This window comes from Macaca mulatta, chromosome 13 (assembly GCF_049350105.2).
Source record: "Macaca mulatta isolate MMU2019108-1 chromosome 13, T2T-MMU8v2.0, whole genome shotgun sequence".
NCBI classification, from domain to species: domain Eukaryota; kingdom Metazoa; phylum Chordata; class Mammalia; order Primates; family Cercopithecidae; genus Macaca; species Macaca mulatta.
Genome location: NC_133418.1, coordinates 63,239,559 through 63,264,161, shown reverse-complemented (window position 1 = coordinate 63,264,161; position 24,603 = coordinate 63,239,559). Strand labels below are relative to the sequence as shown.

Genomic DNA, 24,603 nt, shown 5'->3' with positions numbered 1-24,603 from the left:
TTCTTTTTTTTTTTTTTCCGAGATGGAGTTTTGTTCTTGTTGCCCAGGCTAGGGTGCAGCAGCTGGATCTTGGCTCCTTGCAACTTCTGCCTCCTGGATTCAAACGATTCTCCTGCCTCAGCCTCCCTGGTAGCCGGGATTACAGGCACCCATCCCCACGCCTGGCTAATTTTTGTATTTATAGTAGAGACAGGGTTTCACCATGTTGGTCAGGCTGGTCTCGTACTCCTGACCTCAGGTGATCCGCCTGCCTGGGCCTCCCAAAATGCTGGGATTATGGACGTGAGCCACCTTGCCTCGCCTTTTTTTTTTTTAATGCAGAGCCTCTCATCCAAACTATTATCCTTGTAGTTTCTTTTCAAATACTCTTGATTATGTGATGGTAGCATAATAAAAATTGAAATTATTATTATTATTTTTGAGACAAAGTCTCGCTCTATTGCCCAGGCTAGAGTGCAGTGGCACCATCTCGGCTCACTGCAAGCTCCGCCTCCCGGGTTCAAGCGATTCTCTGCCTCAGCCTCCCAGGTAACTGGGATTACAGGAACCCACCACCATGCCTGGCTAATTTTTTTTTGTATTTTTACTAGAGATGGGGTTTCACCATCTTGGCCAGGCTGATCTTGAACTCCTGACCACTCGTGATCCATTCGCCTTGGCCTCCCAAAGTGTTGGGATTACAGGCGTGAGTCACCACACCTGGCCAAAAACAAAATTGAAATTATACAGTTTTAGGCTGAACACAGTGACTCGCACCTGTAATCTCAGCATTTTGGGAGGCCAAGGCAAGAGGATCACTTGAGCCAAGGAGTTCAAGACCAGCCTGAACAATATGGCAAGACCAAAAAAACTACAAAAAATAACTGGGCATGGTGGCACACACCTGTAGTCCCAGCTACTTGGGAGACTGAGGTGGGAGGATCACTTGAGCCCCAAAGTTTGAGGCTGAGTGATCATGCTACTTCACTCCAGTCTGGGCCACAGAGCAAAAGCCTGTCTCAAAAAAAGAAAAAAGAAAAGTTTGTCCCAGAAACCTCATCAATTTGAAGTACTCCAGTGATCCAGATCACTCCTTGTCCCTGTGTTACGCAGTGCCAAATGATGAATGTATTAGCTACACATACATGATGGTCCAGTTAGCTGGAATGTCTCAGAAGGAAGGTGGGGTTAGATGCCCTCCTACGTGCTTTCTTTAATGTCTATGATTAAATCATGAAGAATTATCCAGTAGCAATATTCTGAACTAATCAATTCATTTTACCTATTTTCCATAAATTCATTGACTTTAGAGCTATCTGGTAACTTGAGAATAAGGTAGAATATGAAATAAAATTTTACTATTTTATATCAAGTTGGAGTGCCTAGCAACAATTCTGACCCTCAATTCATTCTGGAAGACTAGGTTCTGAAAATTACTCTGGTTGATGCTGAAGGCAGACTGATATATGTCAAATTTCCTCTTTGACTCATGGAACAAGATTTCAGTTTTATTTCACCTGGCCTCCTTAGGCGATCTTGCCCTGGCACCAGCCACTGCAAGATAAAAATAAGGAAGCATTCATTATGGGTATGAAACAACGGAAAGTTTAGTAAGTGTGTATAACTGTTGATCAACATTTTGAGGACCAGTTACGACAGTTAAATTATTTGCCACAACTCAAATGAACAGGAGGCACTTTATCACAAAATAACATTCACCCTGGAATGTACCGTACAGTCAGCCTATTTTGTCTCCTTCCATCTCTCCATTCCTGTGCCTTTCATCTTTTTATTTATTTATGTATTTATTTATTTTGAGACAGAGTCTCATACTGTCACCCAGGCTGGAGTGCAGTGGTGCAATCTCCGCTCACTGCAACCTCCACCTCTTGGGTTCAAACGATTCTCCTGCCTCAGCCTCCCAAGTAGCTGGGATTACAGGTGCCCGCCACCACATCAGGCTAATTTTTTTGTATTTTTAGTAGAGACAGGGTTTCACTATGTGGCCAGGCTGGTCTCAAACTCCTGATCTTGTGATCCGTCCACCTTGGCCTCCAAAAGTGTTGGGATTACAGATGTGAGCCACTGCACCCGGCCTATTTATCTATTTTTTTTTTTTTTTTTTTTTTTTGAGACCGAGTTTCACTCTGTCATCCAGACTGGAGTGCAGTGGCATGATCTCAGCTCACTGCAACCTCCGCCTCTCGGGTTCAGGCGATTCTCCTGCCTCAGCCTCCCAACTAGCTGGGATTACTAGTGCTCACCACCACGCCTGGCTAATTTTTTTTTTTTTTTTTTGAGACGGAGTCTCGCTCTGTCGCCCAGGCTGGAGTGCAGTGGCGCGATCTCGGCTCACTGCAAGCTCCGCCTCCCGGGTTCACGCCATTCTCCTGCCTCAGCCTCCTGAGTAGCTGGGACTACAGGCGCCTGCCACCGCGCCCGGCTAGTTTTTTGTATTTTTAGTAGAGACGGGGTTTCACCATGGTCTCGATCTCCTGACCTTGTGATCCGCCTGCCTCGGCCTCCCAAAGTGCTGGGATTACAGGCGTTGAGCCACCGCACCCGACCTAATTTTTTTGTTTTTGATAGACATGGTTTCACCATGTTGGCCAGGATAGTCTCAAACCCCCGACCTCAGATGATCTGCCTACCTCAGCCTCCCAAAGTGCTGGGATTACAGGTGTGAGCCACCACACCTGGCCACCTTTCATCTTAATTTCACTTTTATGCTTCACAGTCTCATTCTATGTCTTTTGCTCTTTCTCTGCATATTTTTCTTAGTCAAAGCCTAAATGTTTCCTTCATGTGAGCATAAGGTTTCTTCAGCTTCCACCTTTTATTTCTCCCTCTGATTCTGATACAAGTTTGGTGCAAATTTCTTAAGGCTACTGCATTCACAAGAATTATTTATGGCCAGGAGCCATGGCTCACACTTGTAACCCCAGCACTTTGGGAGGCCGAGGTGGGCGGATCATAAGGTCAGGAGTTCGAGACCAGCCTGACCAACATAGTGAAAGCCCATCTCTAGGTAAAAATACAAAAAAAAATTGGCTGGGTGTGGTGGTGAGCGCCTGTAATCTCAGCTACTCGGGAGGCTGAGACAGGAGAATTGCTTGGAGATGGAGGTTGCAATGAGCCAAGATCGCACCACTGCACTCCGGCCTGGGCAACAGTGAGAGACTCCATCTCAAAAAAGAAGCCGGGCACGGTGGCTCACACCTGTAATCCCAGCACTTTGGGAGGCCAAGGTGGGTAGATCACGAGGTCAGGCTATCGAGACTATCCTGGCTAATACGGTGAAACCGTTTCTACTAAAAATTTAAAAAATTATCTGGGCATGGTGGTGGGCACCTGTAGTCCTAGCTACTTGGGAGGCTGAGGCAGGAGAATGGTGTGAACCTGGGAGGCGAAGGTTGCAGTGAGCCGAGACCGCGCCACTGCACTCCAGCCTGGGCGACAGGGCAAGACCCATCTCAAAAAAAAAAAAAAAAAAAAATGTGTTTTTGAGACAGAGCCTTGCTCTGTCTCCCAGGCTGGAGTGTAGTGGTGTGACCTCAGCTCACTGCAATCTCCTGTCTCCTGGGTTCAAGCAATTCTGCCTCAGCCTCCCAAGTAGCTGGGACTACAGATGTGTGCCATCACATTGGGCTAATATTTACATTTTTAGTAGAGACAGGGGTCTTACTATGTTGCCGAGGCTGGTCTTGAACTCTTGGTCTCAAGTGATCCACCCACCTCAGCCTCCCAAAGTGATGGGATTACAGGTCTCAGCCACCAGGCTTGGCCTAAATTTAAAAAAAAGACAGGGTCTTCCTATGTTGCCCAGACTGGTCTTGAACTCCTGAGCTCCAGCAATCCTCCCACCTCCCTAAGTGCTAGGATTACAGTTGTGAGCCACTGCACCCCACAGAGGTCTCACTGTGTTGCCCAGCCTGCAGTGCAGTGATAATGCATAGGCTCAGCATGCTTTGAATGGTATGCTTTGAGGTGATCCTCCTGCCTCAGCCTCCCAAGTAGCTGGGACTACATGTGTGTTCCGCCACTTCCCTGACTCAAGGGATCCTCCTGCCTCAGCCTCCTGGGTAGCTGGGAGGACAAGTGTGTGTCACCACACCTGGACAACTGGGGGGTCTATTTGTGTCTTATGGGATGGATATTTGGTGATTTGTTATGAGCAAATTGATATCCTTGTTTGGGGAAATTCTCTTGAATCCTTTTTTCCATACACTCCATTTTCTTCTATTTGGAACTCATGTTGGCTTATGAAGTGGTCCTCAAATTTTTAAAAGTTTGCATTTTGCATCTTTGTCTCTTTTCCCTCTATTTTTGGCAGATTTCAATTTTTTTTTTTCTTTTTTTGAGACGGAGTCTCGCTCTGTCGCCCAGGCTGGAGTGCAGTGGCACAATCTTGGCTCACTGCAAGCTCCGCCTCCTGGGTTCACGCCTCATTCTCCTGCCTCAGCCTCCCGAGTAGCTGGGACTACAGGTGCCCGCCACCATGCCCACTAACTCTTGTATTTTTAGTGGAGACAGGGTTTCACCGTGTCAGCCAGGATAGTCTCGATCACCTGACCTCATGATCCGCCCACCTTGGCCTCCCAAAGTGCTGGGATCACAGGCGTGAGCCACTGTGCCTGGCCTCTCCAACTCTTTATTTCTGCTGTTCTCTGATTTCCAAAATTTTGTTCTCTTGATGTACATTTACTGTGGTATTGTTTTTCTTGCTTGCAAAAACCTCTCAACTTTTTTAAGGGTATTGGTGATAGTTTTTTGTTTTTGCTTGTTTACTTTTGCCTGTGTCGTCTGTTTCCAACTTGTCTTTTTTTCTATTTCCATTTTTTTTTTTTTTTTTTTTTTTGAGATGGAGTCTCGCTCTGTCGCCCAGGCTGGAGTGCAGTGGCCGGATCTCAGTTCACTGCAAGCTCCGCCTCCCGGGTTTACGCCATTCTCCTGCCTCAGCCTCCCGAGTAGCTGGGACTACAGGCGCCCACCACCTCGCCCGGCTAGTTTTTTGTATTTTTAGTAGAGACGGGGTTTCACCATATTAGCCAGGATGGTCTCGATCTCCTGACCTCGTGATCCGCCCGTCTCGGCCTCCCAAAGTGCTGGGATTACAGGCTTGAGCCACCGCACCCAGCCCTATTTCCATTTTAAAATCCATATTGAGACTGCCCTCAGATGTCTGATAATCCTTAGTTGTCCATTTACACACACATTATATAAAATGAGAAGGCCAGGCACCGTGGCTTACGCCTGTAATCCCAGCACTTTGGGAGGCTGAGGCGGGCGGATCATGAGGTCAGGACTTTAGACCAGCCTGGCCAATATGGTGAAATCCTGTCTCTACTGAAGAATAAAAATTAGCCGGGCGTGGTGGCACACACCTGCGTGTGGTGGCACATGCCTGTAATCCCAGCTACTTGGGAGGCTGAGGCAGAAGAATCACTTGAACCCAGAAGGCAGAGGTTGCAGTGAGCCGAGATTATGCCACTGCACTCCAGCCTGGGTGACAGAGGGAGATTCCGTCTCAAAAAAAAAAATAAAGAAAAGAAAATGAAAATGTCCTTGCTCAAGTAACTTCAGAAACAACTACCATGGACCATTGCCTCAATCCTTCACTCTTGCTTTGTGTGTACATTCATTTATTCTTTCTTGCATGCTGTACATTGGGCTCCTACCGGGAGTAGAGACAGGGTTTCACCATGTTGGCCAGGCTGGTCTGGAACTCTTGGTCTCATGTGACCCACCCACCTTGGCCTCCCAAAGGGTTGGGATTACTAGGTGTGAGCTACCAAACCTAGTTCTACTCACCCTTTTTAGAAGGCTTATGGCTACTTAGCTTACTTACTTACATTTATAAGAATACAACTGGGCCGGGCGCGGTGGCTCAAGCCTGTAATCCCAGCACTTTGGGAGGCCGAGACGGGTGGATCACAAGGTCAGGAGATCGAGACCATCCTGGCTAACATGGTGAAACCCCGTCTCTACTAAAAATACAAAAAACTAGCCGGGCGAGGTGGCAGGCGCCTGTAGTCCCAGCTACTTGGGAGGCTGAGGCAGGAGAATGGCGTAAACCCGGGAGGCGGAGCTTGCAGTGAGCTGAGATCCGGCCACTGCACTCCAGCCTGGGCGACTGAGCGAGACTCTGTCTCAAAAAAAAAAAAAAGAATACAACTGATATTTGTACCAGGTTACATCTATGTTCTCATTCTAAGGCTAATGTTTTATTCTTTGTTACACTTAGATGCTAACTAGAGTTTAGACAAGAAGTACCCTCTAGTCTCAAATAAAGATAAAATGAGTCAAAATGCCACTGGAGGAATTTGTTTCTTGGGAACAAAAGGTGTCTTAGGAACATGTTCATTTTACACACCTGCTGCAGTTACTAGTAACAATAACCTTAGAAATCTTATTTGTAAATCAAGGGGTCCAACTTCATTTAAAATGTTACTTGATGCTTAAACACAAATACCCACTATCATTAATATAGGAATAAATCTGAGTCAATAAAGGAAAAATAAATGTAAACCAAGTTTATTTTGCTTTTTAAGTAGTGTTCTTAAAGCACTACAGCTTGGTAAACAATGTAAATTAGTATAAGTCATCTCAAAAGCCAGAGTTGTTTTGTTTTGTTTTTTAATGAGTTGTTAAAAAGATGCAGCCTATTCTAACAGGATAAATATTTTTAACCATTTCACTTCGAGTTAATGAAGGCTCACAAATGAGCAACACTCCTCATTGAGGAAAACAAAAAGCTGTTGTCGACAAGCGACAGCACACACACACAAAAACAAAAAGAACTGTGTAAAAATAACTAACTGTGTTCCCATATTTTTGAAGTCGCTTTACAATGGGATGATATGCACATGATCTTGCTGCAATCTTGCCAAAGAGACTTTGTAATACATGTAGTCTAGACAAACAATTCAGTCCAAGAGGTGCTAACTTCAGACAATGCAGCACTATAATCCTTTAAACAACGCAATTTGTTTTACTCATTATCTTTTCTTCTAGACTGAAATAGACTAGAAAGAAAATGCTCCCTAATTAAAAATTGGTATTGTTTACAGGAAAAATTGTATAATTTTGCATTAGAATTACAAGTATATGTTCAAATCGAATTTGCCTCCTCCCCCCAGCCCAGCCACAAAAATGGGCATGAAGTAAAATTTTTAAAAATGCCTTAATTTTCAACTTCATGCAAACTAAATAAAGATGACCAAAACAAAAGCTTAAACAATGGAAGGATATTTCACAGAAAATTTCTTATACAAAAAAACACATAAGAAAAAGGGCCACTAGGTGACATTTTAATTTACAAATTGGCATCATTTTGGTCGACAAATACCCACATGCTGTTTTCCTCTGCCAACAAGAGTTGCAGAGAAAAAAAACAGCATGAATTTGGATTTTAATCACACATTTCTTCTGGAATCTCATGTGGATTAAAGATGCCAGGGACAGACATTTGACGTTTATGTTTCTCTTCATCAGCCTGTCGTAGGGCTATTTCTCTTTCTTCCAAAAACAAATCAGAAGTGTCTTCACCTGCAAATTCCTGTGAAGACATAGTTGAAATGTCAACACAATAAACTTCAACTTGCAAAGAAAGAAATCACAGATGAGTAATTTTCTTTTTAGAGAAGGAATATAATTATCCATAAACTGGCTGGGTTTTAAATTATAGGATAGTGATACAGTATAGTACATAGCTGAATGAACCAAACCTGTTAGCTGGGGGGAAAAAGGTTACAAAAGAATCATGGGCCCCAGGCATGGTGGCTCAGGTGCCTGTAATCCCAACACTCTGGGAGGCAGAGACAGGAAGATCACTTGAAGTCAGGAGTTCGAGACCACCCTGGCCAACATGGTGAAACCCTGTCATTACTAAAATTAGGCAGGCGTGGTGGCAGGCGCCTATAATCCCAGCTACTTGGGAGGCTGAGGCAGGAGAATCGCTTGAACCTGTGTGGCAGAGGTTACAGTAAGCCAAGATCACGCCACTGCTCTCCAGCCTGGGTGATAAGAGCGAGACTGTCTCAAAAATAAAGAAAAAAGGCCGGGCGCGGTGGCTCAAGCCTGTAATCCCAGCACTTTGGGAGGCCGAGACGGGCGGATCACGAGGTCAGGAGTTCGACACCATCCTGGCTAACACGGTGAAACCCCGTCTCTACTAAAAAATACAAAAAACTAGCCGGGCGAGGTGGCGGGCGCCTGTAGTCCCGGCTACTCGGGAGGCTGAGGCAGGAGAATGGCGTAAAAACCCGGGAGGCAGAGCTTGCAGTGAGCTGAGATCCGGCCACTGCACTCCAGCCTGGGCGACACAGCGAGACTCCGTCTCAAAAAAGAAAAAAAATTCATGGTGTGATACCATACAGTAAATATTCTTCAATGTGATTATGTGTTGTATGCTTCTACCAAAGAATCTCATGCGTCCCATCCCCTAAGTATATACACCTACTATGTATTCACACAAATTTTTGTTCTTTTTGTGGTAAGTCTTGTTTTATAGCCCGCCAGCACATTATCTCAACCTCTGCCTCCAAGGCACAAGCGATTCTCCTGCCTCAGCCTCCCCAGTAGCTGGGATTACAGGTGTGCGCCACCACATCTGGCTCATCTTTTGCATTTTTAGTAGAGACAGGGTTTCACCATGTTGCCCAGGTTGATCTCAAACTCCTGAACTCAGGCAATCCCAAAGTGCTGGGATTAGCAGGCATGAGCCACTGCACCCAGACACTTTTTTCTCTTTTGAGAGGCAGTCTTATTGCCCAAGCTGGAGTACAGTGTTACGATCTCAGCTCACTGAAACCTCAGCCTCCTGAGTAGCTGGGATTACAGGTGCCCGCCACCAGACCTGGCTAATTTTTGTGTTTTTAGTAGAGATGAGGTTTCACCATGTTGGCTGGGCTGATCTTCAACTCCTGACCTCAATTGATCCGTCTGCCTCGGCCTCCCACAGTGCTGGGATTACAGGTGTGAGCCACCGCGCCCAGCTAAAAATTCTTCATATGCCAAGATATCAAGAAAGATGTTTCTCCTAAGGCTAATGACTGTCATTAAATCAAGTTTAGTTATATTATTATTGTCTTCGTAGCTATCAGGTAACTTTTTTTTTTTTTTTGAGATGGAGTCTCGCTCTGTCGCCCAAGCTGGAGTTCAGTGGCGTGATCTCGGCTCACTGCAACCTCCACCTCCCGGGTTCACACCATTCTCCTGCCTCAGCCTCCCGAGTACCTGGGACTACAGGTGCCCACCACCACACCTAGCTAATTTTTTGTATTTTTAGTAGAGATTTCACCGTGTTAGCCAGGATGGTCTCGATCTCCTGACCTCATGATCCGTCCACCTCGGCCTCCCAAAGTGCTGGGATTACAGGCGTGAGCCACCGCGCCTGGTCTTTTTTTTTTTTGAGATGGAGTTTCACTCTTGTCACCCAGGTTGGAGTACAATGATGCAATCTCGGCTCACTGCAACCTTTGCCTCCTGGGTTCAAGCAATTCTCTTGCCTCAGCCTCTCAAGTAGCTGCGATTACAGCTGTGCACCACCATGCCCAGCTAATTTTTGTATAATTAGTAGAGACAGGGGTTTCACCTTGTCAGCCACACTAGTCTCAAACTCCTGATCTCAGGTGATCCACCCACCTTGGCCTCCCAAAGTGCTGGGATTACACGCATGAGCAACTGCGCCAAGCCTAGGTAACTTTCATTAGGTTTTAAAAAATTGGTTAATATTTTTACAGTTAAAGAAAATAAAACCTTTGTATTTTGGAGAAAATATTTAAGAGCTTACGAGACTAATTCTTATTCAACAATCATGGATAAACTATTCATCAGCTACTTAGGATTTCACAGTACTTCCACATTTCTTTAAAGCAAGATGTTCAAAGAAAAACCCTTCCCAAAAGTATGAATAAAGCACTGTATAACAGAAGACATTCTATCTAGTAACTTTCATGGTTCTCTCAACTAACAAAATTGGTATAAAATTATAAAAAGAACTACCATTGTTTTTCTTACCCAACATTCCATTATATATTTAAGAATTAATTACATTAGTAACCTAAAATTAATTACATTAGTAACAAGTTTATCCAAATAACATCTCAAACCCATCTATCCTTATTGGACTTTAGTTTTTCACTCTATTACCAGTCTCAGGTTTTTTGATTAGAGAGACTGTATAAAGGTATTCTCTTGAAACCTCATTCATTTGGCATGTCAAATCAAGTGATAAAAATTCTACAATGTAACAATTAAGTGGTCACATTTACCCCTAATATTTCTGCAAGAGCAAATAAATACATACCTTTATTTGAACTAGGAAATCTCTTAAATGTTCCTTGAAAGCAGGAATATCTTGATTTAAGCTGAAAAGCCCTGTCACAAAGAGCTTTACTTGAGCACTGCAAATCAAAACACAATTATTAAATAACTTTTTTTTTTTTCTGAGACAGTCTTGCTCTGTCACCAGGCTGGAGTACAGTGGCGCGATCTCGGCTCACTGTAATCTCTGCCTCCTGGGTTCAAGCCATTCTCCTGCCTCAGCCTCCCAATAATGGATTTTTAAATCAAGAATTTATTTTTATTTTTGAGACAGAGTTTTGCTCGTTTATCCGGTTGGAGTACAATGCCACAATCGTGGCTCACCGTAACCTCTGCCTCCCAGGTTGAAGCTATTCTCCTGCCTCAGCCTCTCGAGTAGCTGGGATTACAGGCATGCACCACCATGCCCAGCTAAATTGTATTTTTCATAGAGACAGGGTTTCTCCATATCGGTCAGGCTAATCCTGAACTCCTGACCTCAGGTGATCTGCCCACCTAGGCCTCCCAAAGTGCCCGGATTACAGGTGTGAGATACCGTGCCTAGCCTTTTTATTTTTATTTTATTTTATTTTTGGAGACGGAGTCTTGCTCAGTCGCCCAGGTTGGAGTGCAGTGGCAGGATCTCAGCTCACTGCAAGCTCCGCCTCCCAGGTTCGCGCCATTCTCCTGCCTCAGCTTCCTGAGTAGCTGGGACTACAGGAACCCGCCACTATGCCTGGCTAATTTTTTTGTATTTTTAGTAGAGATGGGGTTTCACTGTGTTAGCCAGGATGGTCTCGATATCCTGACCTCGTGATCCGCCCATTTCGGCCTCCCAAAGTGCTGGGATTACAGGCGCGAGCCACCGCGCCTGGCCTATTTTTACTTTTTTTTTTGAGACAAAGTCTTGCTCTGTTGCCCACACTGGGGTGCAGTGATGCGCTCTCGGCTCACTGCAACCTCTGCCTCCTGGGTTCAAGCAATTCCGTCCCTCAGCCTCCCAAGTAGCTGGGATTACAGGCACCCGCCACCATGCCCGACTAATTTTTTTGTACTTTTAGTAGAGACGGGTTTCACCATCTTGGCCAGGCTGGTCTTGAACTCCTGACCTTGTGATTCACCCACCTCAGCCTCCCAAAGTGCTGGGACTACAGGCATGAGCCACTGTGCGTGGCCTTTTTTTTTTTTTTTTTTTGCTTTTTTAAAGAGGCACGGTCTCGCTCTGTCACCCGGGCTGGTGTGCAGTGGCGTGGTCATAGCTCACTGTAGTCTTAAACTCCAGGATGCAAACAACCCTCTCGCCTCAGCCTCTCAAGTAGCTGGCCCTACAGATGCACACCACCACATCTGACTCATTTTTTTGTAGAGACGGGATCTTGTTTTGTTGTCTAGATTGGTCTCCAACTCTTGGGCCCAAGCAATCCTCCCATCTTAGACTTCCCAGAGTGCTGGGATTATAGGTGTGAGCCACTGTGCCCGACCAGGAACATTCTACGTTTATTAAAAGGCATATTTACTCTTGTAGGTGAGGGAAGGCCGACTTAAGGAGATTAGCCACATATTCCTGAAGAAAGATTTGGTTGTTAACTGGATTTCCAGGATTTAATGATGTACTTATTTTTCCTTCTTCAACCAAATTAAACATATATGCAAGAATTGATGCATGCATTGTTAAACCTGTTGATAAGAAGAAAATTATTAACTCCAAAATGTAATATAACCATAGATCTTAGTGTTTTTTTTTTTTGAGCAGAGTCTCGCTCTGTCACCCAGGCTGGAGTGCAGTGGTGCAATCTTAGTTCACTGCAACCTCTGCCTCCCGGATCCAAGCCATTCTCCTGCCTCAGCCTCCCGAGTAGGTGGGATTGCAATCGCATGCCACCATGCCCGGCTAATTTTTTTTATAGTGGCCAGGCTGTTCTCGAACTCCTGACCTCATGATCTCCCCGCCTCGACCTCCCAAAGTGCTGGCATTACAGGCATGCGCCATCGTGCCCGGCCGGCACTTAACATTTAAATCTTTTTTTTTTTTTTTGAGACGGAGTCTCGCTCTGTCGCCCAGGCTGGAGTGCAGTGGCCTGATCTCAGCTCACTGCAAGCTCCGCCTCCCGGGTTCACGCCATTCTCCTGCCTCAGCCTCCCGAGTAGCTGGGACCACAGGCGCCCGCCAGCTCGCCCGGCTAGTTTTTTGTATTTTTTAGTAGAGACGGGGTTTCACTGTGTTAGCCAGGATGGTCTCGATCTCCTGACCTTGTGATCCACCCGTCTCGGCCTCCCAAAGTGCTGGGATTACAGGCTTGAGCCACCGCGCCCGGCCCAACATTTAAATCTTAAACGTATTAAATTCTTACCAGCAGTATGTGAAGTGTCTGTCACAACAGAAAAGATATGCTGGAGAATATCACAAAAATAAGTTTGATAAAAACTCTGAGCTGCAGCTTCTTCTTGTGCAACATTTTGTAAGAGTGTAAAAAGTATCTGTAAGCCTAAAAGACATAGAATACCAATGGAAAGTTACTACAGACTGACAGCACTCATGATAGTATTTAGCTCTTATCAAAGTATTCTGAATCTAACCCTATTCTCCCTTTTTTTGGGGATGATGACTAATAATTACTTGCCTAAGGTTTCTTAAATTGATAATGGAGTACAACTATATCCAATGCTGGCTTACTTATAAATTATAATCTAAGTTATGTGAGAGCTAAACTATGAAGATGTAAAGGCATAAAGATCATATAATGGACTTTGGGGACTTGTGGGGAAGGGTGGGAGGGGGTGAGGGATAAGACTACACATAAGGTAGAGTTCCTACTGCTCGGCTGATGGGTGCACCAAAATCTCAGAAATCACCATTAAAGACTTTATTCATGTAATCACCAGTTGCCCCAAAACTATTGAAATTAAAAAAAAAATTTGTGAATATTAAAAAAAAAAGCCTATGGAGAAAAATTATAATCTAAGTTACGACCATTACCACCCTTTCACCATTTCTGAAAGCTTAGCTGATTCTGTATGAACTTCTACAACATCACTACTCAGTAGAATTTGGTATTACATAAACCAATTATTACTAGGCCCCTCTCCCATAACTCAATTCTGCCTATGGACTCACCTGGAGTGCAGTGGAACAGTTGATTAAACTGCTTATAGGATTTTCTCAGATGTTCATATATGTAATTCATGCATTCAAAACTCTGAACAAGTAATACCTTCCTATGTACAAGTATATAACTATCTATATTTGTATTTTTGGATTGACAGGCAAATGAATAAAAGAACATCTTTTAAATTTATTTACCCGTATCTGCGACATTCCTCATAGTATGTTTGAAGGCCCAAATGATGGAATCCAAAACAAGTTTAAACTGTGTAGGTGGAATAGCAAGGAATGCTGGGAAACAATGAGAATTGACAGCCTGAAGTAGTAAGAAAAAGTTCGTTCTGTGTTCAGGATATTCTTCAAAGTCCTAAAAATAAGTGGTGGAAACAAAATAATGTTTCAGTGTCTTCGCTGTGCTAGCAGGAGGGGAAAAGCAAGGCTTAATCCAGTAAAAATGTTTGGAGTTTTCAATAAACCATAGAAGATATAATGCCTCCTGAAAGATAAACCCAAACAAAATACAATCCACCTCCCATGGAAAATGAAACTGTTCCCTGTTACGCACATGAGTTATCAAATTGAAAGAGAAAGCTATCCTTATTAATAGAGAACTCATCAAAACCATTATTACCGTAACACTACTACTATCACTTTTGTTTTTAATTTGAAACCACCACTACAGATTACGAAAAAATTTAAGTTACCATGTGAATGTGTCCACTTACCATTTCTTTTATCTCTCGCTTTTTTTTTTTTTTTGGAGACAGAGTCTTGCTCTGTCGCCCAGGCTGGAGTGCAGTGGTGCAATTTCAGCTCACCGCAACTTCCGCCTCCTGGGTTCAAGCGATTCTCTTGCCTCAGCCTCCCGAGTAGCTAATTTTTGTTTTTTAGTAGAGACGGGGTTTCACCATGTTGATCAGGGCGGTCTTGAACTCCTGATCTCAGGCAATCCACCGGCCTCGGCCTCCCAACTGTTGGGATTACAGGCATGGGCCACCGCGCCTGGCCATTTTTGTATTTTTTTTTTTTTTTTTTGAGACAGAGTCTCGCTCTGTCACCCAGGCTGGAGTGCAGTGGCGCGATCTCGGCTCACTGCAAGCTCTGCCTCCCGGGTTCACGCCATTCTCCTGCCTCAGCCTCCCGGGTAGCTGGGACTACAGGCGCTCGCCACTTCGCCCGGCTAGTTTTTTGTATTTTTTTTAGTAGAGACGCGGTTTCACTGTGTTAGCCAGGATGGTCTCGATCTCCTGACCTCGTGATTCGCCCGTCTCGGCCTCCCAAAGTGCTGGGATTACAGGCTTGAGCCACCGCGCCCGGCCTTGTATTTTTAATGCCATGTTGGCCAGACTGGTCTTGAACTTCTGACCTCACGTCATCTGCCTGCCTTGGCCTTCTGAAGTGCTGGGATGACAGGTGTGAGCCACCATTCCCAGCCTATTTTCTCTTGTTGATTAATACATTTTTCGGTTTCTTATAAGCATATACTACACTTTTATAATTGAATCATGCAGACTTTCTCATGTATTCAAACTAACTACGTTCATAAAAGGATGCCCCGACCTGCTATGAGGTTTCAATAAATGCTACATACCATGTGAATGTTAAAATCTATTTTCCACATTTACTTTTTACCAATCAAGATTCTGTGTAGTAAATTCTTCTTTTTTAAGAAATGGTCTGACTCTGTTGCCCATGTTAGAGTGCAGTAGCATGATCTCAGCAAACTGCCACGTTGAACTCCCAGGCTCAAGTAATCCTCCCACTTCAGTGTCACTGTCGCTCAGCCACTTCAGTAGCTGGGACTACAGGCACATGCCACCATGACTGGTTAATTTTTTAACTTTTTGTAGAGATGAAGTCTCACTATATTGCCCAGGTTGGTTTCAAACTCCTGGGAAGTTCTTGAAAACAAAAAAAGTATTTCCCTAATATACAAGTATAAATATTTAAGCTCCATGGCATTAAAATTATGTTATATCCATAGATATACTTTAGCCTTCAAGAATTAAGGCTATCCGCTAGAATTTTCCCCGTACATAACTGAAATATTACACACCTTATTTATCATATTCAATGTGCATTCAAAAACAGCATCAAATATTTGAGGTATTTCAGCTGTTATATGTCCCCCTAACTTGTTGACAATTATGGCCATAGTACTAAGCACTTCTGGTTCTCTAGCAGCTGGGACATTTCTCTGATAATCAATGAGAACTGCATCCAACAGAGGGGGAACAAAATTTTCAGCTACCTGTTGAGGAGGGAAAAAAAAAGTTATGTTTTAATCTAGGTACGTGGTGACTATTTTAAACAACAAGGTTATTCGTGTCTGTAAGACGTAGCATGATTATCTACTGAAAATAGGAAAATCTTGTGTTTGTATTAGGTTTTCCTACGTTAAAACAGTTTTTAGCAAAAGAAAGCAGGAAATCACAATGGGTTGGGAAGTCTCATGGAAACAGTGTCATTCAAAACTTTTTTTTTTTTTTTGAGACAGTCTCACTGTCAACTCAGACCAGAGTGCAGTGGCAAATCTCTGCTCACTGCAACCTCCACCTCCCAGGTTTAAGCAATTCTTGTGCCTCAGTCTCCTGAGTAGCTGGGACTACAGGTATAGCATCATGCCCAGCTACAAAACTCTTATAATAAGGAAAGTGAGGCTCAAAATTCAATTGGTGGCTCCAAGTTAGTGTGGCACAATCAGGATTCAATGTATACTGTATATGTAAGACGGCAGCAAGCGAGCCCTCAATAATGTCTTTTTTTTTTTTTTTTTTTTAAGAGGGAGTCTCGCTCTGTCGCCCAGGCTGGAGTGCAGTGGTGCCATCTCAGCTCACTGCAAGCTCCACCTCCCAGGTTCATGCCATTTTCCTACCTCAGCCTATCGAGTAGCTGGGACTACAGGCACCTGCCACCATGCCCAGCTAATTTTTTTGTATTTTTAGTGGAGACAAGGTGTTTCACGAGGTTAGCCAGAGTGGTCTCCATCTCCTGACCTCATGATCTGCCCAACTCAGAATAATGTTTTAATCTAATGAATGCTAACTGTATTTTCACAAGCAGAAATAACATCAATCAATTACTCTCAGAAAATAAGAAAGACTATGGATTTCTATTATTTTTTTGAAACTGAATATTGCCGTGTTGCCTAAACTGGACTTGAAGAGCTGGGGCGATTCTCTTGCCTCAGCCTCCCTAGTGGTTGGGATTACAGGTGCATGCTACGATGCCCAGTAGGATTTTCATGGTTCTAAGTAAACTCAGTTATACTTAATGAGTAACTTCTTGTTCTTTTTTTTTTTTTTTTTTTGAGATGAAGTTTCGCACTTGTTGCCCAGACTGGAGTGCAATGGTGCGATCTAGGCTCACTGCCACCACCTTCCTGGGTTCAAGCGATTCTCCTGCCTCAGCCTCCTGACCTCAAGGGATCCACCGACCTCGGCCTCCCAAAATGCTGGGATTACAGGCATGAGTCACCGTGACAAGCCAAGACAAGAAAAATAAATGTAATGTTTCATGTGAACAAATATCCCAAACTTTATCATTAATGTTACTTATAAAATATGATACCCCTTTGTATTATTCCCACTGTGCTCCTGACATGTGCCCAAGCTTCTTGTAAACTACAAGCATCACAATTCCTTCAATACATCTTACATTCTGCTTTCACATTTTAAATACAGTTCTGATCACATAATACACATGTTCAGAACCTTTCGATATTTAGGTTAGCCAACTTAAGTATTCCATGAGAATTATATTCAGAACAAGTTTACTGAAAAGTATTTCCTTAACAAGAAACAATACTGAAATTCCAAAATTATTAAAATAACTAGCACACTTGTTAAAGAAAAACAAAAAAAACCCACTATTCCAACTAGTAGTAGTATCAGAATAGAATTTTTTGGAATCTCCCAAGGCTCAAGTGAATAAAAAGAATGAAACCATACAGTTAACACCTAAAAGTAATTCACAATTTTACAAGTTGAGGCATACGCAGCTGGTTTTTATTACTGAAAATGATTTCCTTTTCTGCAAATCATTTAAGAAAAAGAGTGTAAAAAAGACTTTCAAGCCTTTAATCTGGGAAGCAATCACTTTGCCAAAGAGGTAAAGTAATGACAACTTTGTAGCTCTAGTAATTGTTCCAAAAATCAAGAGGAATGCAAAAACTGCACCCGTACTCCATTAACTAAATCCTCCTGACCTATCTATGGAAACATAAAATGACCCAATTTTCTTAGCTATCTTGTTACATATCACCACCCTTCGCTATTGATTAACAGCAGTTTCTTTTGAAGATGGAATACAGTATATTAACATTAAGGACTACAATAAATAAAATGCCATAAAATAACTACAAAGTTGATATGCTTTAAATTAGCAAAATGCACATAATAGAGTATAGCACACTCCATAAAACACAGCATCAACACTAAAAACCAAAAGCAAAGCATCTCTCACTTACCATTTGTGGATCATTCGATCGGCTCACCCAACCAGATATTAACTTTAAAGTTTCCCTTTTTACAGTTCGCATACTTCTAATCAATGGTTGCTTTGTAACCATTTCACCTACAAAATTGAATCAAATGGAATCTAATTTTACCACTAAAATTATACAGCGGTACTCAGGTGTACATTAGATGCAATTCCATTTTACCATTAAAAAGTTTAAAGCCAAAACTACACAAGATTTATTGGGAAAATAAGCTTTAAGACTAATTTTAAAAGGGAAAGGTACACATAACTATTTTAAATATGTGTAGGGTCATCTGGGAAATGGGAGGTCTAATTTAAATCTGTGAAAAATATCAAATGTTTGACTTGAGGCAGTAGAAGAGAAGTGTTTATACTGCATCGTATAAGAAATCAGAATCACCTACCATTAGCTTGGATAGCTGCAGAAATATTTTCACTGAGGCACTTGTATACATTAAGCATATCTAAATAAATTCTTCCAAGCTGAATTACAAAGGGGTGTCCAACAGCTTTGCAGGCTCTCACATTTGTCTTCAAAATGCTACCAAGCTGCTTGACTGTTTCAGGATCTTTCAGTATATCCACATTCTTGGAGAAAAAAAAGCAAATTCCATTTATCATGTAAGAATTATCCACATAATGGCCAGGTGAGGTGGCTCACACCTATAATCCCAGCACTTTGGGAGGCTGAGTCAGGCACATCACCCTGAGGTCGGGAGTTCAAGACCAGCCTGACCAACATGTAGAAACCCTCTCTCTACTAAAAATACAAAATCAGCCAGGCATGGTGGCGCTTGTTTGTAATCCCAGCTACTTGGAAGGCTGAGGCAGGAGAATTCCTTGAGCCTGGGAGGCAGAGGCTGCAGCGAGCTGAGATCATGCCATTGCACTACAGCCTGGGCACCAAGAGTGAAACTCCGTCTCAAAAAAAAAAAAAAAATTATCCACATAATTACTGAAACAAAAGCCATTACACTTCCCTTACCCTAAATCATATTTATAATCCCAAATGGTAAAAACGAACACAAAAGCCTTTTTGTCCATATCTACCTAAGAATGAAGTAAAATATTTTTTGAGACGGAGTCTCGTTTATTCGCCCAGGCTGGAGTGCAGTGGCGTGATCTTGGCTCACTGCAAGCTCTGCCTCCTGGGTTCACGCCATTCTGTCTCAGCCTCCTGAGCACAGCTGGGACTTACAGGTGCCCGGTGCCACGCCCAGCTAATTTTTGTACTTTTAGTAGAGACGGAGTTTCACTGTGTTAGCCAGGATGGTCTGGAGCTCCTGACCTTGTGATCTGCCTGACTCGGCCTCCCAAAGTGCTGGGATTACAGGCGTGAGCCACCGCGCCCGGCCCAGATTTTCAGGTTTTTTTTTGAGATGGAGTCTTGCTCTGTCGACTAGGCTAGAGTACAGAGGCTCGATCTCGGCTCACTGCAACCTCTGCCTCTTGGGTTCAAGTGATTCTCCTGCCTCAGCCTCCTGAGTAGCTGGGATTACAGGCATGTGCCACCAAGCCCAGCTAATTTCTGTATTTTTAGTAGAGATGGGGTTTTGCCATGCTGGCTAGGCTGATCTCGAACTTCTGGCCTCAGGTGATCCGCCCGCCTCAGCCTCCCAAAGTGCTAGGATTACAGGCGTGAGCCACCACGCCTGGCCCAGATAATAAAATGTACAAAGCCACACATAAAAGCACTTACGGATCACACATACATGTTTAAAGGCTTGAATTCAATATATTTGTAAGGAACACAGTCTTCTTAAATCCCATGAAAACTTTAAGAAAAAGTAGAATACTTACTTTGGTTGCCTGCTGGATTATACTATCCCACACTTGATTAGGGAGTAACATGTACTTTTCTATCAAGTGTTCTTGTACTGTTTGATCTGTTTGTGCACCAATCATGTACCCCACAGCTTCATAAAACGTATGAACCTATTTTAAAAAGCAGACATTTTAACTTTTATGTTCTTATACACCCTAATAAGGAAAACCACACACAAGCAATTCACACACAAGCAACTCAAATATCTTGAAACTGATTTTGGCCCAGGTGCGGTGGGGATCACTCCTGTAATCCCAGTACTTTGAGAAGCTGAGGCAGGCCAATCACTTGAGTTCAGGAGTTGCAGACCAGCCTGACCAACGTGGTGAAACACCATCTCTTCTACAAATACAAAGAAATTAGCCAGGCATGGTGGCAAGTGCCTATAATTCCAGTTACTTGGGAGGCTTGAATTGCTTGAACCTGGGAGGCAGAGGTTGCAGTGAGCCGAGATTATACCACAGCACTCCAACCTGGGTGACAGAGGTAGACTCCATCTCAAAACAAAACAAACAAACAAACAAACAAAACCCAAACCAGGCATGGTGGTGGCTCATGCCTGTAATCCCAATACTTTGGGAGGCCGAGGCGGGCGGATCACAAGGTCAGGAGTTTGAGACCAGCCTGACCAACATGGAGAAACCCCGTCTCTACTAAAAAGGCAAAAGTCAACTGGGCGTGGTGGCACGCACCTGTTAATCTCAGCCACTGAGGAAGAGAATCACTTAACCCCAGGAGGCTGCAGTGAGCAGAGATTGTGCCACTGCACTCCAGCCTGGACTCTATGATAGAGGGAGACTCCGTCACACACACACACACACACACCCCCCCAAAAACAAAAACAAGAATCTGTCTCACTATGAAAATTTAATCAGGCCGGGCATCGTGGCTCACACATATAAAATAATTTTGGGAGGCTGAGGCTAGCGTATCGCTTGAAGCTAGGAGTTCAAGACAAGCCTTGGCAAAACCCCATCTCTACCAAGGGGGGAGAAAAAGGCTAGCTGGGTGTGAAGGCGGTGCACGCCTGTAGTCCCAGCTACCCACGAGGCTGAGGTGGGAAGATCACCTGAGCCTGGGAGTTCAAGGCTGCAGTGAGTCGTAATCGTGCCATTGCACTTGAGCCTGGGCAACAGAGTAATACCCTGTTCTCAAGGAAAAAAGAAAGTTTAATCAGAAACACTTCTATTGGATCCAACAGTTGCCTTCCTATTTCCACTGATACATACAGATTGATACAGGTGTTACTTTCTAAAAATAACATATGCTCAGTGCTTAACATACCTGTTGAGGCTGAAGATCACAAATAATAGTGTTAATGTTGTTCAAAATTTCATCAATAAATGGCATCACTTCTCCAACCTGAACCTGAACGAAATGCCTACGGCATTTTTGGGCTATTTTAATGAAAGTATCACAAGCCATGTCCTGGACTCCATCATGGGTCTCTAACAAGACAAAAACATTCATTTATTTTGTTCAATAAAAATAAAAACAAAATATAGTAAAGAAAGAGATTTACCATGCATGAATTCGAACAGCTTGTTAACTACAGTCTTCAAAAATTTCCAGTGAGCTCTCAAAAATCGTGGATATTGACCTACTATGTACATGATATTTGATGCAATAATAGCTTTATTATCTTTGCCTCTTTTCTGTTCACATAATCCTAATAGATCCTGTAAATAAGACAGATTTATATCATTTATTGTAACAACATAATACTTATTTAGCAATTCTAATTCATACCTATCCCTTGCATACCTTTATAACAGTAACAAGAAATCGTTTTTCATCCTCTTCATGCATTGCTCCACTAATGGAGCCTATTGCCCAACACAATGTATTCAAATTTTTCCACGACCACTCTGTACCATTCACTTGATTGTGAAGCTTCTCTGTCATTATTCTTTCTGTATCTACATAATCCAGATGAGTAAGATAAACTACGAAAAAAAAATTGTTTCAAATGCAAATAATGAGCAAAGAGTTTTACCAATGAATACCATGTTTAGAAAATATTTAGAAACTACAGTACATTTTCTAAAATATATTTCTACCCCAGAATAAATTTATAAAGGTAAAGATTAACAGTATTTATTAACTTACCTAATGTTTCCCTCATATTCTTATACAAATTTATGGAATCTGTATCCTTCATGAATTCTCTCACAACTTCTCCTTGATCATTCTCTACAACCAATACTTCCTCTGGTTTAGCCATTCGACTAACCATTAATAAACGGACCTATATTCAGCAATAAATCAATCAAGAAAAAATCATTAGATCACTGAAATCATTAGTGTAGAAGCTTAGTTAAAAACAAAACCAAAAAAACCCACAGGCCAGCCATGTGAAGGGATTCATGCCTATAATTCTAACTATTCTGGAGGCAATTCTTTCTAGACCTGTTGTGGCCAGGAATTTGAGAGGAGCCTGAGCAACACAGCGACACCCAATCTCTAAAACAATAAAAATACTGGGGCTTAAAGCACAACAGAAAAAACTATGTAAATATAAAGTAAAACTAAAAAATTTAAAATTAGCTGGGGATGGTGGTGCGTGCCTGCAACCAGTTACTTGGGATGCTGACGCAAGAGAATTGCTTCAGCCTAGGATTTCAAGATTGTAGTGAGCTATGACCATGCCACTGCACTCCAACCTGAGCCACAGAGCAAGACCCTGTCTCCAACAGAAGAAAATTTTTCACTGTAATTCTACAAAAATGGCTTTACAATTATTTAAGTGTGTTTTAATGTGATTTTTTTTAAAGCCAACTTTTGTTACAGGAGTTTCCTGTGTCTCACTTCTAGACTCTGGTTCAGTAGATTGGCAGGTGGCCAATGAATTTTGCCTAACAAAATCACAAGCGACGTTGATACTGAGAGAAGGATCACACTCTTGAGAACCAAGGTTCGGCCGGGCGCGGTGGCTCAAGCCTGTAATCCCAGCACTTTGGGAGGCCGAGGCGGGCGGATCACAAGGTCAGGAGATCGAGACCACAGTGAAACCCCGTCTCTACTAAAAATACAAAAAATTAGCCGGGCGCGGTGGCGGGCGCCTGTAGTCCCAGCTACTCAGGAAGCTGAGGCAGGAGAATGGCGGGAACCCGGGAGGCGGAGCTTGCAGTGAGCCGAGATCGCGCGACTGCACTCCAGCCTGGGCGACAGCGTGAGACTCTGTCTCAAAAAAAAAAAAAAAAAAAAAAAAGAGAACCAAGGTTCTAGACTCAATTCCTTTCATGTTCTAGTTTTCCACACTCATGGAGAAGTTGTTGGGCTCTCTTTTCGTAGCTAATTTATTTAGATAGATTAGAAGTATTTGCATTCAGACCTCAAAACCACAGCAAGCAACAGGAAGAACACTCAACCAACCACTCTGTTACCTTGAATAACATGGGCAAATATAGCTGTCTCCTGGGAGGAACATCAAAATGTTGACTTCCAGATAGCAACGGAGAGGCAGATGTAGAGAATGGACTCTCTCTATAGAGTTCAGCAGCCAAATGATTCCAGTATTCAAGACAAATTTTAAAGATTTCAGTTTCTTCTACTTCAGATACCAACAACATATAATGAAGGGCCTACAGAGAAGACCAAAACTATTAAAAAATAATTCTTAAACATTACCAACTTCAAATTGCTTTTCACTTATTACACCTTAAGGGAAAATAAAAATTCATGTTTTATTCATCACAACTCAGATTTCAATACTTATCAGACAGTAAACTCTGGAATAACTCTGCTTCTTCTGACATGCCCTAAAGCACTTCAAAAATCTCTCACATAGTTGTTGATCAATATGTATTTTTATCATGTCTCCTAACGGAATGACATTTATTTAAAAGGCCTTGAGTGCCAATAGGCAAGTGGTATCAACAACACAAATGTACCATTACAGAGGAGAGAACAAACAAAATACGGAATATTCTTACAATGAAAATATTACTCAGCCATGATAAAAAGTGAGGTATTGATACAGGTTACAACATGGAAGAACATTGAAAACACAATGCCAAATAAAAGAAACCAGACACAAAAAGGTCACATGTATGATTTCCTTTATATGGTATAATCAGAATAGATACATCTACAGAGACAGAAACCAAAATAATGGTTGCCAGAAGTTGGGGAGAGAACAAAGGAGAAAGTGACTGTTTTATAGGTAAAGGGTCATCTTTGAGTGATGAAAATGTTTTGGATCTAGGTATTAATGGTGGTATAACATTAATGGTGGTATAACATTAATGGTGATATAATATTAGTATATTCAGTGGTATATACTAATACACCACTGAAGAGTGTGTGTGTGTATATATTTATGTTATATATATATATATATATATATATATATTTTCTTCCTTCAGACAGAATCTTGCTCTGTCACCCAGGCTGGAGTGCAGTACTGTGATCTTGGCTCACTGCAACCTCAGTCTCCTGGGCTCAAGCAATTCTCGTGCCTCAGCCTCCTGAGTAGCTGGGATTACAGGCACGTGACACCACGCCCAGCTAATTTTTTTGTATTTTTAATACAGATGGAGTTTCACCATGTAGGCCAGGTTGGTCTCGAACTCCTGCCTCTGCCTCCCAAAGTGCTGGGATTACACGCTGAATTGTGTATCTTTAAATGAACAAATGTTATTTGAATTAAAAGTGAAATTTTAAAATAAGGTCTTTGGAATTTTAACCTTAGAAATGATATAATAATTAGTAATTTAATTTTGATTATAAATGTTTAGTCCTAGGCTTTATGGAGAACATAAAATCAGAAAACTGGGCTTATGACTGTAATTCGGAATTAAGAATATATATCATGCACAGGTCAAGTATTAAGTAATAAGAAATCTCAAAAGGTACATACATTTTTGAAAAAAGGCACTTTTAAGAGTTATTAGTAGGTAGAGCAGAA

At 42.5% G+C, this 24,603-nt stretch overlaps 1 protein-coding gene across 2 annotated transcripts in view; it reads right to left on the bottom strand.

The window, feature by feature from the left end:
* Positions 1-6,497: 6,497 nt before the first annotated feature.
* XPO1 (exportin 1) overlaps positions 6,498-24,603 on the bottom strand; it is a 60,352-nt gene continuing 42,246 nt past the window's right edge. The window contains exons 13-26 of one of the 2 annotated variants that reach the window (XM_077958644.1): positions 23,081-23,278; positions 21,804-21,942; positions 21,459-21,640; positions 21,217-21,373; positions 20,979-21,142; positions 19,670-19,804; positions 18,274-18,457; positions 17,856-17,962; positions 15,444-15,638; positions 13,586-13,754; positions 12,636-12,770; positions 11,802-11,961; positions 10,289-10,385; positions 6,498-7,537 (exon numbers count right to left, since the gene is read on the bottom strand). In XM_077958644.1, the coding sequence (XP_077814770.1) occupies positions 7,391-7,537; positions 10,289-10,385; positions 11,802-11,961; positions 12,636-12,770; positions 13,586-13,754; positions 15,444-15,638; positions 17,856-17,962; positions 18,274-18,457; positions 19,670-19,804; positions 20,979-21,142; positions 21,217-21,373; positions 21,459-21,640; positions 21,804-21,942; positions 23,081-23,278 (2,169 nt within the window). In that variant the 3' untranslated portion in view covers positions 6,498-7,390. The remainder of the gene's footprint in view (positions 7,538-10,288; positions 10,386-11,801; positions 11,962-12,635; positions 12,771-13,585; positions 13,755-15,443; positions 15,639-17,855; positions 17,963-18,273; positions 18,458-19,669; positions 19,805-20,978; positions 21,143-21,216; positions 21,374-21,458; positions 21,641-21,803; positions 21,943-23,080; positions 23,279-24,603) is intronic. The other variant, NM_001266844.1, reaches the window with a different exon arrangement.